Here is a 16,243-nt window from a genome sequence, read left to right on the forward strand (position 1 = left end):
CCAAAAATCTCCAAGATCAGAAAATCTCATCAATCCAATTTTGGCCTTTTTTTCCTTGGCAATTCTTCACTGTCTAATTTCAGGCCACCAGCCGAAGAGTTAGGACGGCCCCATTATTAGGAATTTTAGGAAACTGTCCATCCACAGTATGGCCCACCAAATCAACGGTCTCGATCACTTAAAGATGGCCCCCACTAGAACAAACATAAACAATATAAAAAAATAATAATCCAACCAGACCATCCACCACCCTCCATGAGATAAAATCACAAAGCACATCGTAAGGAATCGCAAAATGACATCACCCATCAGGTATATATAAACAAGAGCAGTTGAGAAAGCTGAAGGTAGAGAAGCATCCATTGAAGAGTAGTGGATAAAGAAGTGGAAGAGGAGAGAAGATCAAGAAAGATGGTGAAAGAAGAGACCAGAAAGGGACCATGGACTGAGCAAGAAGACCTGCAACTGGTCTGCTTCGTGACCTTGTTGGGCGAAAGGCGATGGGATTTCATTGCAAAAGTCTCAGGTTCGCGGGGGGTTTGGCGGTGTGTTCTCTCAACACACACACATGTTAGTAGTATAGTAAGTTAGGCTTATTTGATGATGAGAATGACTCGAAGGAGATACTGGTTTAACCCAGCTGGTAATTTTATTGTAGGTTTGAATCGAACAGGAAAGAGTTGCAGGTTACGTTGGGTTAACTACTTGCATCCCGGTCTCAAACGCGGGCGAATGACTCCTCAGGAAGAGCGTCTTGTTCTTGAATTGCATTCACGTTGGGGAAATAGGTTTGCTCTTTTGATTCCATGTGGTTTCTCTTCTATCCATTTGTTTTTGTTTTTGTTTTTGTTTTTTTGGTAATTAATGTCGCGTTTGGATGGTCGGGTTATCTCAATATGTCATGAACTCTAGTTATTGAATTTTGGGTTTACTAGCCTTTGGATGGTCTGGTTATCACTATAAATCATGAACTAAAGCTATTGAGTTTTGGGTTTTTTTTTTTTTTTAAAAAAAAAAAAATTGGTTTTTCAGTAACTATGGTATTCGCTTGGATGGCCTGGTTATTGTAATAAAATCATGAACTTAGCTTATTGAGTTTTGGGGTTTTTTTTCTTTGTTCGAGTGACTAAAAATATTATGTTTGGATGTCCCGGTTATCGTGATAATTAAAATCTTGAATTTGAGTCTATTTTATTGGGTTTTGCTTATTGTAGAGTGTTTGGTGGCCCTTATACTGCAGTGGGGCTAATGAAGTTCTGCTTGGTTATCTTAAATGAAAATATTTCTATTTACTGTCTTTCATGATTAAGGTAGGATTAATTCTGCAAATGAAGTGCAAGAATCATGAAATGCTTATCTAAGGAAACAGTAGACTTCTTTCTCTAGTGATTTTTACTCTTCCACTGAGGTGTAGTTTTCCACACCATGTTACATTTTCTTCTCTGCTTAAAGATTTGAAAGAATTGCTTGCAGGTGGTCTAGGATAGCACGGAAATTACCAGGCCGCACGGACAATGAGATCAAGAACTATTGGCGAACCCACATGAGGAAGAAGGCTCAAGAAAGGAAACGAGCTTTATCACCTTCATCACCGTCAGCTTCCCATTGCCAATCCACATCGCCTAGTAATAATCCTACAGTGGAGAATTCTTCATCTCATGAAGAAGTCGGAACCCAAAAGGCCGAAATGACCGATAATGGCGCCTGCAGTGATCTAGCTACGCAAGGAGAGGAGAGCATGGAAGAAGATGCGAAGGGGTACTCCATGGACCAGATTTGGAAGGAAATCGATTTGTCGGAAATGATAAGTGGGCTGGTGGTCGACGATTGCTCTAGGGATCATGCGGGGAACTTCTTTTGCACTTCCATGCATTCGCCGGTGTGGGATTACCATTACGATTCCTCGACGTGGAAGACGGAAGAGGAAGATCAGCTCAAGCTATGGCTTCCCTTGGGTGATCTCTTTGTGTCCAACTACCAACATGGAAGAGAGTCTTAACTGCCATAACTGTTTCTCTTCCAATTTTGTCCATAAAAGAAATGTGAACTTTTAGCTATATGTAGATAACCCCTACAGCATGGGGACGTTTCATGCCATGTCTATGTACCTCATCACACATCATCATGTATGTGTCCATGCATGAATACTAGTGTTTATGTCTGTGTCTATTCATGTGTATGTGAGAGGCCCATGGAGCCTACTAAGAGATTGAAAAAACCATGATGGATTATGATGTATGTACATGAATGTAAGATGTTGATCCTTGAAGACTAGTTTGGAATTACTTTCATGTAGATCAATAGATAATCGTTTTCTTCCCTAGATTTGTGTTAGCTTGTATCAATTTACTCTTTAAAAATAAACATACCGCGCTGTTGTAATGAGCGGTCACTCTATGTTGTGTTATGTAATGAAAAATGCTTGTAAAATACTTGTGGTTATTTTCTCAATAACATCTGTTATATGGCAGAATAGTGGCTGTTTTGTATGGAAATTGATTTTCAACCATAATGGTGTTATGGATTGTAACGATGTTTAGTGGTAAAATGGCTGTTATTCCCATGGGGTGGATAGTTTCGGTTTGTTGGCTATTACATGGTCATAATACTGTTTTTTCAACCTTGTTTGTTTTTACGTAGAGAGGGGGAGAGAGAGAGAGAGAGAGAGAGAGAGAGAGAGGGAGATCTTTTGTTTGACTTGGGCTTTTAGCTTAATCAATGTACTGTTTGTAACAACGTAGTAACCTTTGTGTGTATGCGTATTTGAGAGAGAGAGCATCCAAAGTAATTGTCTTGTATTTATCTTGAGAGATATTATCCCATGTATGCTTAAATTATTGTTGGAAGGGAAATGATATTTCAATATCCCAATATGTTTGAAATATTGTTGGAAGGGACATGATATTTCAACCCCTAAAAATTGATACTTCCACTATGGAAAGGGTACCTTGTACATCACTGAGATAACAGAAAAGCTCCATAAAATAAAATAAAATAAAAATAAAAAGTCCAAATTAATTACACCTTAAGGGTATACCTATCAATTACTTAGGGGTAGAACCATCATTTCCCAGGTTGAAAAAATTCCATTTCCTTGACAAGACCCAACAACTCAGCTTGAAACAAAAGACACCCCTTACTTGTCTTTAAAAAAGGAAACATATCTATCATACATACATACACATCTTCAAAGTGTCCCAACAAAATCCAACCTCCATCATTGACATTCAAAAAAAAAAAAAGGGATTTTCATAACTGCAAGAAAACCCACTCTCAAAGTAGTCCTTTTACATCCTAATTCATCACAACTTAGAACTCTTTCCTCATGCATGCATGAACTAGCTAGGTACATACACCTAAACACAGTGTATATCCTTTTAAACGAGGTGGTGGAGTGATGTTTTGAGTGGTCCATGTCGGCTTTTGATGCAAGTGTACGGTCAGGATGGAGTTAGAGATTGGTGGTTTTGATAGGGCAGTTAGAAAGTAGTGATAAGCACGTGTACTGCTCATATGTAAGGGCTTTTTCATCCACTTCTTCTTTTGTGATGTGTGGTCCCAATTATTCTCTCATTATCTTGCTAGTTAAAAAAGGGGATTAGTGCTAAGCCACCCAAATCCATCAACCCACATATTATTTTCTTTCTCTTTCTAGAAATCACCTTTATCTTTTTTTCATGTGCATATAGATATGGCCACATTAACAATCTTAGCCCTTAAACATACTCTACCATAATCTATGTTATCAGTAGTGACTGGCACGTGCTAGAGTGAGAGAGGTGTTTGTCCTTGTGAAAGTTGTATGGAGAGCTCATTGGTCATTTTCATTACTTAAAAGAGGTATTCGATACTTTGCCATACTATTATAATCTATGCATATGCACAGAAAAATCATACACATGACATACATATATCTCAAGTTAAACCGTCCAAATAGTTATCCCCCCTATAGATGCGTCACAAACTAGAAATCACACCGTGTATATGGTCTTAAGTAGCTGATTGGCAGACATCTAATAGGCAATTGAAAATAAAATTCTTCAACAGTCCAGATTTAAAATAATGAATGCCCATCAATCAGAGGGCATGATCATCTAGACAATCTGATTTTGTGGCTATGTCCCATCTGCAGTGGGTCCCAGTACTTGGGTGGTTCTGATTTAGTTATAAGTGTGCCACTGTACAATTGTTAGGCTCCATTATATCAATAACTCCTCTATATTAATTTTTTTTATATATTATTATTAATAAAAAGTAGGTCAGTTTTATTATTTTATTAATTAATGTCATTAGGAAGGTTTTACAATATAATAGTGGGTAGCTGGTGCGCATGCAGGACAGAGATGGCATTGGTTGCAAACTAATGGGAGGTGGTAACAAAAAGAGTAAGTGCTGTAAATGTTTAAACAAGATGGTCAATTCTTTTACTTTTAATGCATGAGAGATGGTGAATATGTAGATGGTGGATCAGGACCATCCATCTAGTGGGCCCTTACTTAGATGGCCCATGGTTCAAAAGCCACACTAATAAAACAATCCTAGCCATCCTATTGTCTCACCCTTTTTCACCCTTGGATGACAACTTTAACTATTTTTTCTTTCGAATGCCCATTTAAAGGATGTCAATCGATAGAGACGGGTCATCAGTATCATTTCCCTTTAGTGGGTGGATGACACACGAAAATATTAGAAATGAAGTTCCACATGGGCAGGGTTTTCTCATTGGGTATCTTGAAAATGAAGTTTCTTAAGGACGGTTCGTACGAGTTTACGTACCTTATCAGACCTGTATTAGGTGATACAAGCTCATATCTACCAAATTCCTTTTTTGGTCCAAAAAGCTTTAAAAAATATTTAAATAATAGAAAAAATGTGAATTTTATTATTATTTTGTGCTTTACTATGTATTCAGTGTATTGGACCATTCTTTGATAAAATATTGTTTATTAGCCTTTTCTATTTGTCACTTCACTCACTAAAAGTCAATCAAATAGGCTCTAATGAATAATAATAATAATAATAACAAAGCGAAGTTTCACGGATTAAGGTCTATTAAATTGAAATGCAATAAAAGATGAAAAAAAAAAAGGAGAGAGAGAGAGAGAGAGATTATTTGCTTCTTCCAATTATTTTTTTTAATAGTCTATCTTAATGTTTTTTCATTAGTGGCAAATCAATCATCAAGGAAAATGGATAAGTGATCTGGATGACCATGATATATGTATGGAAAATGACATGGATGGACAATTACTACCATGCCTACAAAGGTATTGGCTCAGCTCCCTCTGCATGGACATGAGGCCATGATTTGAACAGTACTTGGTATTCAAAAATAGTTACGCAACGGCCATAACAGTTACATAACAGCAATGGTGGGAACGTTATGCATTATAGGCTGTAACGTTTAACAGCCATTACCGTAACAGGTATTTTCCAATAAAAAAATAAGAAGAAGAAGAAAGAAAGAAAGAACTATATAGTAGTAATGGTAATTATGGCCGAGGCTACCTTTACCGTTATTGAATACTTTGTATATAGCTCATGGCTTATGCAAGTGATGCCATGGTTTAGCTGTCCAAACTAGTCTATTTGACCCATATGGATAGATAATCACTCCAAAGTGTTCAATAAGATTTGATCCATAGGTGGTGAAATTCCACTAGCGTGAGTGTGTGGGGTGTGTGTGCGTGTGTTAAAAAAAAGATTTTATCCAGTAATCTTCAGGCTTTCTCGGTTGAAGATGGACAGCTATTGCATCAAAGCAACAAAATAAAAGGTAAGGATCTCTCCATTAAGAATATTTTTGGAGCATGGTCTATCCATGGTGAATTGAAGCCCAATGCATCAACGGTCAGAGTCACTACAACATGGGTCCATTGACTAAGCAGTGGCTGAAAATGTATAGTTACCCGCCCAGTAAGAAAAGCACAAGCAAAAGCAAGCATGACAAAGAGAAAGCGGAGGAAAAAGAAAAATCTATTGGAGAAGGAGATGGAATATGACTAGACCCCTCCCCGATCATGTGGCAAGGCAGACTGTATTTGGACCGTCCACGTGGCAAGTAGCAAGCTTTCATGAATGTTGAATGCATCTGATATTAGTGGACCCTTTTTATGAACGGTTTGAAACTCACTCTTAATTAACCATCATAAAGTTCTTATCATCTGATATTGGTGGGTCCTATGTGGTTCACATCTTTCATGTATGTAGTAACTTAGTACACTTGGTGCACCATGACAATCCATATCATTTGAAAATGGTGGGCCCACTTTATTAGTAGTTCAATCTCACCCTATCTTTTTACAATATTCTAGATCATTTGACATTGGTGGGGCCATGTTGGAGATCACTGGCACCAGATGTGAAAAGGAACCATAGTTTACCATGGAAATTAAAGACGTCATTTTTTTCTCTTCTTTATAAATTAAAGAACAAAGATATCATTTTATACGGCCAACAGTCGACTATAACTACTTCCGTGATGACTTATGACAGAGACTAAACATTATATGATTTTTCATCATATAGAAAAAGGTGAATGCTTCAATGATACGAATGAGATCATAAAAGCTATGGTGGTACTAGATAGATGTAAAGATCATATATATGATGGGTTAACAACATCTAATCTGTCAATCAAATGCATTGCCTCAAAATACCCCACGACCCAGAATATCAAGTGGGCAACAACATATGAAACATGTTAAAGGGGATAATCACCCTTGGTTTGCATGGGTGGGCCGCCGTGTTGTGTATATAGAATCCACACCATTCAGACCTTTCATCCGGTATGGATGAAGGGCTAAGGAAAAAAAAAAAAAAAAAAGTTAGATGGTTTTGCAAATAAAGTGAGCCCTAGTGAATAATATTAATGGTAGCATTCCCTCTCGCCTTGTTCCCTATTTGATGGTCCACCTGAGAGTACCCATTGAGCTTATTCTTGGGTACTAAGGGTTTATTGAGATGATGCATTTGATGACTATATTTGATTTGACACATGCATCATGTGGTCCCAAATCTGCCTAGCGCCACACATTTACAACTTTCACAAGGACAAACACCTCTCTCACTCTAGCACGTGCCAGTCACTACTGATAACATAGATTATGGTAGAGTATGTTTAAGGGCTAAGATTGTTAATGTGGCCATATCTATATGCACATGCAAAAAAAGATAGAGGTGATTTCTAGAAAGAGAAAGAAAACAATATGTGGGTTGATGGATTTGGGTGGCTTAGCACTAATCCCCTTTTTTAACTAGCAAGATAATGAGAGAATAATTGGGACCACACATCACAAAAGAAGAAGAAGTGGATCAAAAAGCCCTTACATATGAGCAGTACACGTGCTTATCACTACTTTCTAACTGCCCTATCAAAACCACCAATCTCCAACTCCATCCTGACCGTACACTTGCATCAAAAGCCGACATGGACCACTCAAAACATCACTCCACCACCTTGTTTAAAAGGATATACACTGTGTTTAGGTGTATGTACCTAGCTAGTTCATGCATGCATGAGGAAAGAGTTCTAAGTTGTGATGAATTAGGATGTAAAAGGACTACTTTGAGAGTGGGTTTTCTTGCAGTTATGAAAATCCCCCCTTTTTTTTTGTATGTCAATGATGGAGGTTGTATTTTGTTGTGACACTTTGAAGATGTGTATGTATGTATGATAGATATGTTTCCTTTTTTAAAGACAATTAGTAAGGGGTGTCTTTTGTTTCAAGCTGAGTTGTTGGGTCTAGTTAAGGAAATGGAATTTTTTCAACCTGGGAAATGATGTTTCTACCGCTAAGTAATTGATAGGTCTACCCTTAAGGTGTAATTAATTTGGACTTTTTATTTTTATTTTATTTTATAGAGCTTTTCTGTTATCTCAGTGATGTACAAGGTACCCTTTCCATAGTGGAAGTATCAATTTTTAGGGGTTGAAATATCAGTTCCCGTCCAACAATATTTCAAACATATTGGGATATTGAAATATCATTTCCCTTCCAACAATAATTTAAGCATACATGGGATAATATCTCTCAAGATAAATACAAGACAATTACATTGGATGCTCTCTCTCTCAAATACGCATACACACAAAGGTTACTACGTTGTTACAAACAGTACATTGATTAAGCTAAAAGCCCAAGTCAACCAAAAGATCTCTCTCTCTCTCTCTCTCTCTCTCTGTACATGTCGACCAAAAAGAGAGATTTCTACGTGTAATAAAAGCGGTAGGTCGTCAAGACCCCACACCAACTTTTACTCTAGAAAATCACAACGTAGAATTAATTTTCTTTCTTCTGCCAATGTGTCACACATATAAGATATTTAAAAGGTGATCACACCATGATGATAACTTGGTACAAAAATCATGTTGGTCCCTCATTATTGGATAATTAGACTATAACATTAAAATCAATGAACAGCTGAGGTATGACTTAGTGTACTGGTGTAACTCATCTAATACATAGGGCACCTTCATATTTCATAGATAAGATATTCTATACATGTGATACATTGGTAGGAAAGAAATGGCTGCATGTGGAAGTTCATATAGCTTTAGATGGATTGGACCATCTTTTTCTATTGCAACCATTTTGCTGGCCCTTGATTGCATGGCTTTGATTATCCAACCTTAGTTCTTTTTGGCTCATGTGCAACCTAAAGAGGAATATTCCTCCAACCTAACCCACCGTTAATAGTAAGATGGCCTACAAAGAAAGAAAAAGAAAAAAAAAAGAAAAATTTGTAAGGCAGCTGTATTCCACATACACCCACCAAGTGAAACATGCACGGGGTATAGATTAGCCAGCTCGTGCATCAAATTGCATCATCGTCCCAGGGTTAAAGAAACTTGTTATTCAATTCTGTCATTTATCGAATTGGGGTCCTCTATAACCCTTAAGTAGAAAGTGGGGCCCATGGCTAAGTTATCCAGACGGTTGATATTGTGGGTCCCACCCTTCTCCACCCACTGGTAGCGAAACATGCACGTGGGTACAAAAGGGAGCTCAAGAGTACTGAATTACATCATTCATCACGTTAGGGTTCTTTATAACCACCCAGTGAAAAGTGAGGCCCTTGGCTAAGTGATCTACACTGTTGATATCGTGGGCCCCACACTTCTCCATTCTCTTGCACACTTACAATAAATTCTCACTTTTCTTCGCACTAGGGAATCTCCACAGCACCATTTATTTGGGAAGAAGATTCCGCTAGGGCCTTGGCTAAGTGATCTACACTGTTGATATCGTGATGTATGTGTTTTATATCCACGCCATCCATCCATTTTTCTAGCTCATTTTAAGGCAAAAATAAAGCAAATCCAAAGAGCTTAAGTGGACCACACCATAGGAAATAATGGTGATAATGACACCCACCGTTGAAACCTTTCTAGGGCCTACCGTAATGTTTATTTGCCATCCAACCTGTTCATTAGGTCACAGAGACCTGGATGAAGGGATAACACAAATACCAGCTTGATTCAAAACTTTTGTTGTCCCCAAGAATTTTTTTAATGGCAGGCATTCAATTACCACTACTTCGTGTGGTGTGGTCTAATTGATCTTTGGATCATCTTCTTTTTTGGGTTCTTGCCCTAAAATGATCTGGAAAAATGGATGGACGGCATGGATAAAACAAATACATCATAGTGGGCCCCACAGCGCCTTCAATCAGGGATATCCTTGGTGTTAGGGTCACTAGGCAATCCCCTTCCATTCATTTGGCCCCAGTCTGAGGGAGTCTTAGCCACATGCTTCTCTCAATATTAGCCAAAATGTACGGACTTAGGGGCGTGTCCCCTGCACAGGAGCCGATTAGACTAATTCTAGGATCCTTCCATTCCCCAACCTCACTCAAGGCCCATATGATCCTCAGCCCGTGGATACGCATGGTAAGTGAGCCCCATGGATCAGTGATCCAGATTGTTCACACGGTGTGCCACATTGTGGAATGAAATGCCCAAAAAATCGCCCCATCGAATGATCCTGGCCATCCGATCAATTTGAATGACTCAAATCTATGGGGTAGAATGTCCCATATATCGAAGGGTTTTTTTTTTTTTTGGTCCATCAACAATGGGCCAATTGGATCTACGGTCTGGATCGAAGAATCATCGATCCCACACTGAGGACAACAGAACATTATACTCTCACCGTGGGTTGCAATGGGGACCACACTGATGATTTTAGATTTTCCTATCAACAGCTCGAATTCGATCCGTACATATCCGCAATTTGACATGCAGCACACGTGTTCAAGATCCTAGCCGCTCATCAGGTAGGGCACATCATGGAAGTGACCATGCTGAGAAAGCAGGCCGGTTAGATAATCCTAGCCTCTGGATTCGAAGAACCGGATGGTGCCCTACTAGCCTGATTTTTGGGTTCGCATCCAATAATCAGAGTCAATGACTAGGGCTACCAGACCAATATGATTTCTGGACCATGTCACAATCATGGTGGGGCCTGCCTAATGGGTGGCTCAGATCTCATAATCCTGTGACCATGTATGACACAACGTCACATTATCCACCATGAGATTAACACCGTCCATCCTTTTCTCAGTCAAATTACGTGAACAGGTAGGGAGATGGTAGTCATTTAATATCTTCAAAGATGGACGGCCAATAGAGAGTGGATGAAATGGGAACTTCACAATGAACGGATGATATTTTCGAAACCTTTTTTATTACAAAATGAGGCCATTGTTGAAAATTATTTACACTCATAAATCTGATGGACCACAACATGAATTAAATTCAATGGACCCATCAGCTAGTAAGGACTCCAAACACTCCCACAGCCTTTCTGATATGAAGTACAAATGGCATAAACATGGCCCACCAATAAAGATAAGGACGATATGAGAAGGTTTATGTATGAGGGTCAAGCCAACTATGTTTGCATGGGCATCAAAAGCTAAGGTGAGGAGATAACTGGTAGTGCTGCAAGTTAAAATAGTTGAGACCGGATCGCACAGATTGACTAAGTGATTTATTTTTTCAAATTAAAAAATATATTATATAAAAATATGGAAAGAATTTAAGTATAAGTAAGAATATTTAGGTAATTAATATGTAAATTCATATGCTTTTCAGCAAACTTGCCTATTTTTATATACAGAGGAATTAAAAATATGGCATAATGTGATAGTTAATACAGAAGGCATTAAGATATTATATGTGTGTCACACAAGTGCCTTAAATTAAAACATTCCAATTATGAAGCATAAATGAAAAAAGATTTTTGCATATAGCCCTTTTCTTTGTTGCAAGGATGTCTTCAATCTATCTGGAATAGGAGTTCACTCAATCAAAACCCTGGCTCGATCAATTAATAGACTCAGTTTTTGTACAATTTGCTCTCTAGACAATTTAGGCCATATTTAGTTGATCGAACATGAAAGCTCGATCGATCAAGGATTACTCGATCAATGTTGATTGATCGATGCTTAGATCAACAGTGCACGCAGTCTTATGTAATTGCGTGAATTTTGTTTCTTATTCCGGGTGTAACATTATCTATATGGGTGTAATATGGGATTAGAGTATTCTAATCGAGGCCTAGTCAGTTCTAGGGTTTAGAAAGGAGAAAATGAGAGAGGATTTTCGGAATTGTAAGTGTTTCCCTCTCTTATATTTTTCGCTTACATGGTGATTGCTTGTCGCTTTGTGCCATGGTTCTTTTCCGCGATGATTTTTTCACATAAAATTCGTGTATACTTGTGTATGCTTTGTATGCGTTTTGCTTATTGTTGTGTCATCTGAATTTGAGATTTGCTTCTATGGTTCCCCAACAAGTAGTATTAGAGCTATACGTTGAGATTTGAGTTTAGATCTAAGACATAATGATTAAGGAATCTAACGTTAAGTATAAAACATAAAAGTTCACAGAAAAAACAACTTTGATCTATGGAATGTGAAGATGGGAGGCCTTCTAATTTAGCAAGGGCTACGACATGCACTCCTTCGTGTAGTGAAGCGTCCCGCATCTATAAGCGATAAAGAGTGTGAAGAATTGGATGAGATAGTGAAAACTTTCATCTAATTGTATTTGGTGGATGACGGCTTTTATAATGTCATTGATCAAAAGACCACCACAGGACTTTGGGTGAAGTTACATAGCTTATACATGATGAAATTACTCTCGAATCATTTGTACCTGAAGAAGCAATTCTATAACCTGAAGATTGCGGAAGAGTCAGAGCTTAATGATTATATCAATGCATTCAACTAGTTACTTTGCAATTTGACAATTGTAGAAATAAAGATCGGTGAAGAAGACCAAACCCTAATCTTGTTGAACTCTCTTCCAGAGTCATGCAAGAGCTTCGTAAACACTATGTGTCATGGTAGGGAGACCATTGATGTCGAAATTATCATCTCAGTCATTCAGTCGAAGATGTTGAGAAAGAAAGACAGCGACGCATGGTCCTATATGGATGTGTTTGTTACTAGGAGAAGAGCTGAGTGGGAGAAGGGTAACTCATGATCTTGGTTCAAGTCTAAAGAAAATGGGAAGATGAAGTACTGGAATTGTGGCAAGTTGGGGTATATGAAGAAGGATTGTCAGAATCCTAAGGCCCAGAAAAGAGAAAAATCATATGAAATGTTGAAGAAGGCTAATGCAACGGGATCTAGTGCGTAGGTTAGCAGTAGTGATGTTCTGACCGCATCCAAATTCGGTTATCTCAGCAACAAGTGGATTTTGGATTTGGAGGCCTCATACCACGCGACCTCACATTAGAATTAGTTCACCTATTACAATAAGTACGATAGTGGCTAGGTATTTATAGGCAATGACGTTACCTGTAAGATTGTTGGTATCGGATTTATGCACATCAAAATGTTTGATGGGATGAAACGTATTCTAATTTATGTGAGACAAGTTCCTGACCTAAGGAAGAATCTGATCTCACTAAGAGCTCTCGAGGCACTTGAGTGCAAATTCATCGAGCTTAACCGTGTCCAAAAAGTTTCAAAATGAGCACTCATTATGATGAAGGCACAGAGGAGTGGTAACATTTACAAGCTGATCAGGAATACTGTATCGGGTGGAGCTATATTGTCTTAGTGGAGTCCACATCGGCACATTTATGGCATGTGTACCTGAGCCACATGAGCAAGCATGGTATGAACGTGTTTTCTAATCGTTGTTTGATTCCTACATCTAAAAGTGTTGATTTTAATATATGCGAGCATTGTATATATGATAAATAATTACGTTTATCTTTCAAGTCTAGAAAACACGTAAGTAAATGTGTGCTTGATTATGTACATTCTGATATATAGAGTCGTTGACCATTATTTCTAGAGGGGGTCATTGTTTTTTGTTTTATTTATAAATGACTACTCTAGAAAATTTTAGGTTTACTTTATGAAGTATAAATTTGATGTTTTCACCATCTTCAAGATGTGGAAGGTGATGGTAAAAAAGTAGATAGGACAGAAGTTGAAAATATTAAGGACAAAGAATAGTATAGAATTTACTTCGAAAGAATTTAATCAGTTTTACAAAGATGATGGGATCGTAAGGCATACACCAGAATAGAATGGTGTGGCGAAACAAATGAATCCAACTCTCTTGGAGAGAGCACGAAGCATGTTAAGTAATGTTGTATTAGGCAAAGATCTATGGATTGAGGATGTCAATACAGCTTGTTACTTAGTGAATCGGTCCCCTTCTACGCTGATAGACTATAAAATTGTAGAAGAAGTGTAGAGTGGTCGTGATGTAGATTACTCACGGCTGTGGGTATTTAATTGTGATGTTTACGCTCATTTATCGTCAGTTGAAAGAGATAAGTTAGACCAAATGGTGAAGAAGTATACCTTTGTGGGCTATAGTGATGATGTAAAGGGATATATATTGTATGATCAGGTCACACAGAATATCACGTTAAGTCGTAACGTTAGGTTTGATGAGGGTTCCTTGTTCCGCAATGATGAATACAAAGAAATAGATTAATCAGCAACAATTGACGTTAGAATCGAAAAATGTGAGACACGGGTAGAAGCCAAACCGTAGGAAGAGGTACAAGAGCAAGTGGAGCAACCACTTATGAGGAGAAATATACTAAAAGATCACAAATTACCGGCGACATATAGAGAAGACTTAAATATTACATTCGCTCTCATTACGGATGAGGGGGATCATTTACCTTCTAAAAAGCACTGGATGACATAAATGTTGAAAAGTGAATGACGGCAATATAAAACAAGATTGACTCTTTGTACAAGAATGAAACGTGGGAGTTGATGGAGCTTCCTGTTGGGCATAATATGATCGGTTGTAAGTGGATTTACTGAAAGAAACGGGACAGATACAAGGCAAAATTGGTAGCGATGGGTTATGCGCAAAATGAGGGTGTCGACTTTAGCTAGATTTTTACACCTGTGGTGAAGCAGGTATCTCTCATTTTGTATTGGCATTGGTTGCCCAATACAATCTGGAAGTGAAAGAATGGCTGTAAAGACTACTTTCCTATATGGGAAATTAGACTAAAGGATCTACATGAAGCAACCAAAAAGGTTCGAGTACCAGGGTCAAAGAACAAGATTTGCAGGTTAAGAAGGTTGTTGTACAATCTGAAACCGTCACCTAGGTGGTGGTATAAGAAATTTGATACTTTCATGGTGAGTTAATGGTTTACAAGAGTGAATATGATCATTTTGTCTACTTTGATACATTGAGTGATGAAGAATTCATTGTATTAGTATTATTTGTTGATAACATAGTTATCGCTAACCATAGCATGTATGAGATTAATATATTGAAGACTCAGTTATCAAAAACATTTAAAATGAAAGATATAGGAGCTACAAAGAGAATTCTCGATATTGATATATATAGAGATAAGGAGAAAAGCGAGTTATAGTTATCTTAGACAAAATATCTTAAGAATGTGTTAGTGAAGTTTGGGATGGATAAGTCTAAACCAGTTAGTACTTAGCACACCCCATGTTGCTCACTTTCGACTTTCTTAAGAGCAATGTTTCATTACAAATGAGGAAAAATTGTTTATGTCTCGTGTGCCTCATTCAAACACAGTTGACAGTTTAATGTATGACATAGTCTTTACGAGACCGGATATTTCACATATAGTCAGTATTGTGAGCAGATACATGTCAAACCCTGGCAAGCAACATTAAGAGGCAGTGAAATGACTACTTTATTATATATGAAGTATAATTGATTGCATCTTGATATTCAAAAAATCATAAGAAAAAACTAGTGGAGTGTATGGATTCAGAATATGCAATGAATGCGGATAATAAAATGTTAACTTTCGGTTACTCATTTGTACGAGTGAGTAAAACAATCAGTTAGATGTCAAAGCTTCAGTCTGTGGTTGCTCTTTCCACAACCGAAGTTGATCATATGGCATTGACAAAGATATTCTATGAAAGTGCTTAGTTAAGAGAGATGAAAAATGAGCTTAGGCTTCAGCAAAAGGTTGTGCCAATTAATTGTAACAGATAAAGCACGATCAATTTGACAAAGAATTCAATTTATCATTTTAGAACTAAATATATTGATGATCGTCATTAATTTATCCAACATATGCTTGAGGAATGCGATGTTGCTTTTGAAAAGATCCACACGAGCATGAATCTGATGAATATGCTTATAAATGTAGTTCCCTTAAAGAATTTTAAATTATGTTCGACTTCTCTAGGTTTGGCAAAGGTTTGATGAAGATAGAGTGTGCACGAAATGCGACGATAGTGAAGCTTTAATGGATGCGATTAGGGATGGAGCTTGGAGCTGTAGTTATGATGATTGAAGCCATTGTGCAGATTGTTGTTAGGATGTCTTCAATGTCTGAAGCAAGGGAGTTCGATCAATCGAACCCCTCGCTCGATCGATCGAGAAACTCCATTTTTTTACAGCTTACTCTTGGACAATTTAGGACATGTTCGATTGATCCAACATGAGAGCTCGATCGTGTTCGATAGAAGATTACTCGATCAATGTCAATCGATCGATACTTAGATCAACAATGCGCACAATTTTACGTAATTGCGCTGATTTTGCTTCTTATTCTCAGTGTAACATTATGTATATAGGTGTAATACGGGATTAGGGTATTCTAATCGAGGCTAAGTCATTTCTAGGGTTTTGAGAGGAGAAAACAAGAATTTTCGGAATTATAAGTGCATCCATCTCTTTTATTTTTCGCTTTCATAGTGATTGTTCATCGTTTTGTGCCGTAGTTTTTTCCTATGAGGATTTTTTACCTA

General features: G+C 37.7%; 1 protein-coding gene across 2 annotated transcripts; it reads left to right on the forward strand.

The window, feature by feature from the left end:
* Nucleotides 1-323: 323 nt before the first annotated feature.
* On the forward strand, nt 324-2,395 carry LOC131253003 (myb-related protein MYBAS2-like). Of its 2 annotated transcripts, none has more exons than XM_058253819.1 (3): nt 324-526; nt 659-788; nt 1,474-2,395. In XM_058253819.1, the coding sequence occupies exons 1-3, from the start codon at nt 412-414 to the stop codon at nt 1,997-1,999; spliced, it is 771 nt and encodes a 256-aa protein (XP_058109802.1). In that variant the 5' UTR covers nt 324-411; the 3' UTR covers nt 2,000-2,395. The 2 variants fall into 2 exon arrangements, with proteins under 2 accessions (XP_058109802.1, XP_058109803.1); XM_058253820.1 differs by having other exon boundaries at nt 359-570.
* The last annotated feature ends 13,848 nt before the right edge of the window (nt 2,396-16,243 follow it).

This window comes from Magnolia sinica, chromosome 8, assembly GCF_029962835.1.
Source record: "Magnolia sinica isolate HGM2019 chromosome 8, MsV1, whole genome shotgun sequence".
Lineage (NCBI taxonomy): Eukaryota > Viridiplantae > Streptophyta > Magnoliopsida > Magnoliales > Magnoliaceae > Magnolia > Magnolia sinica.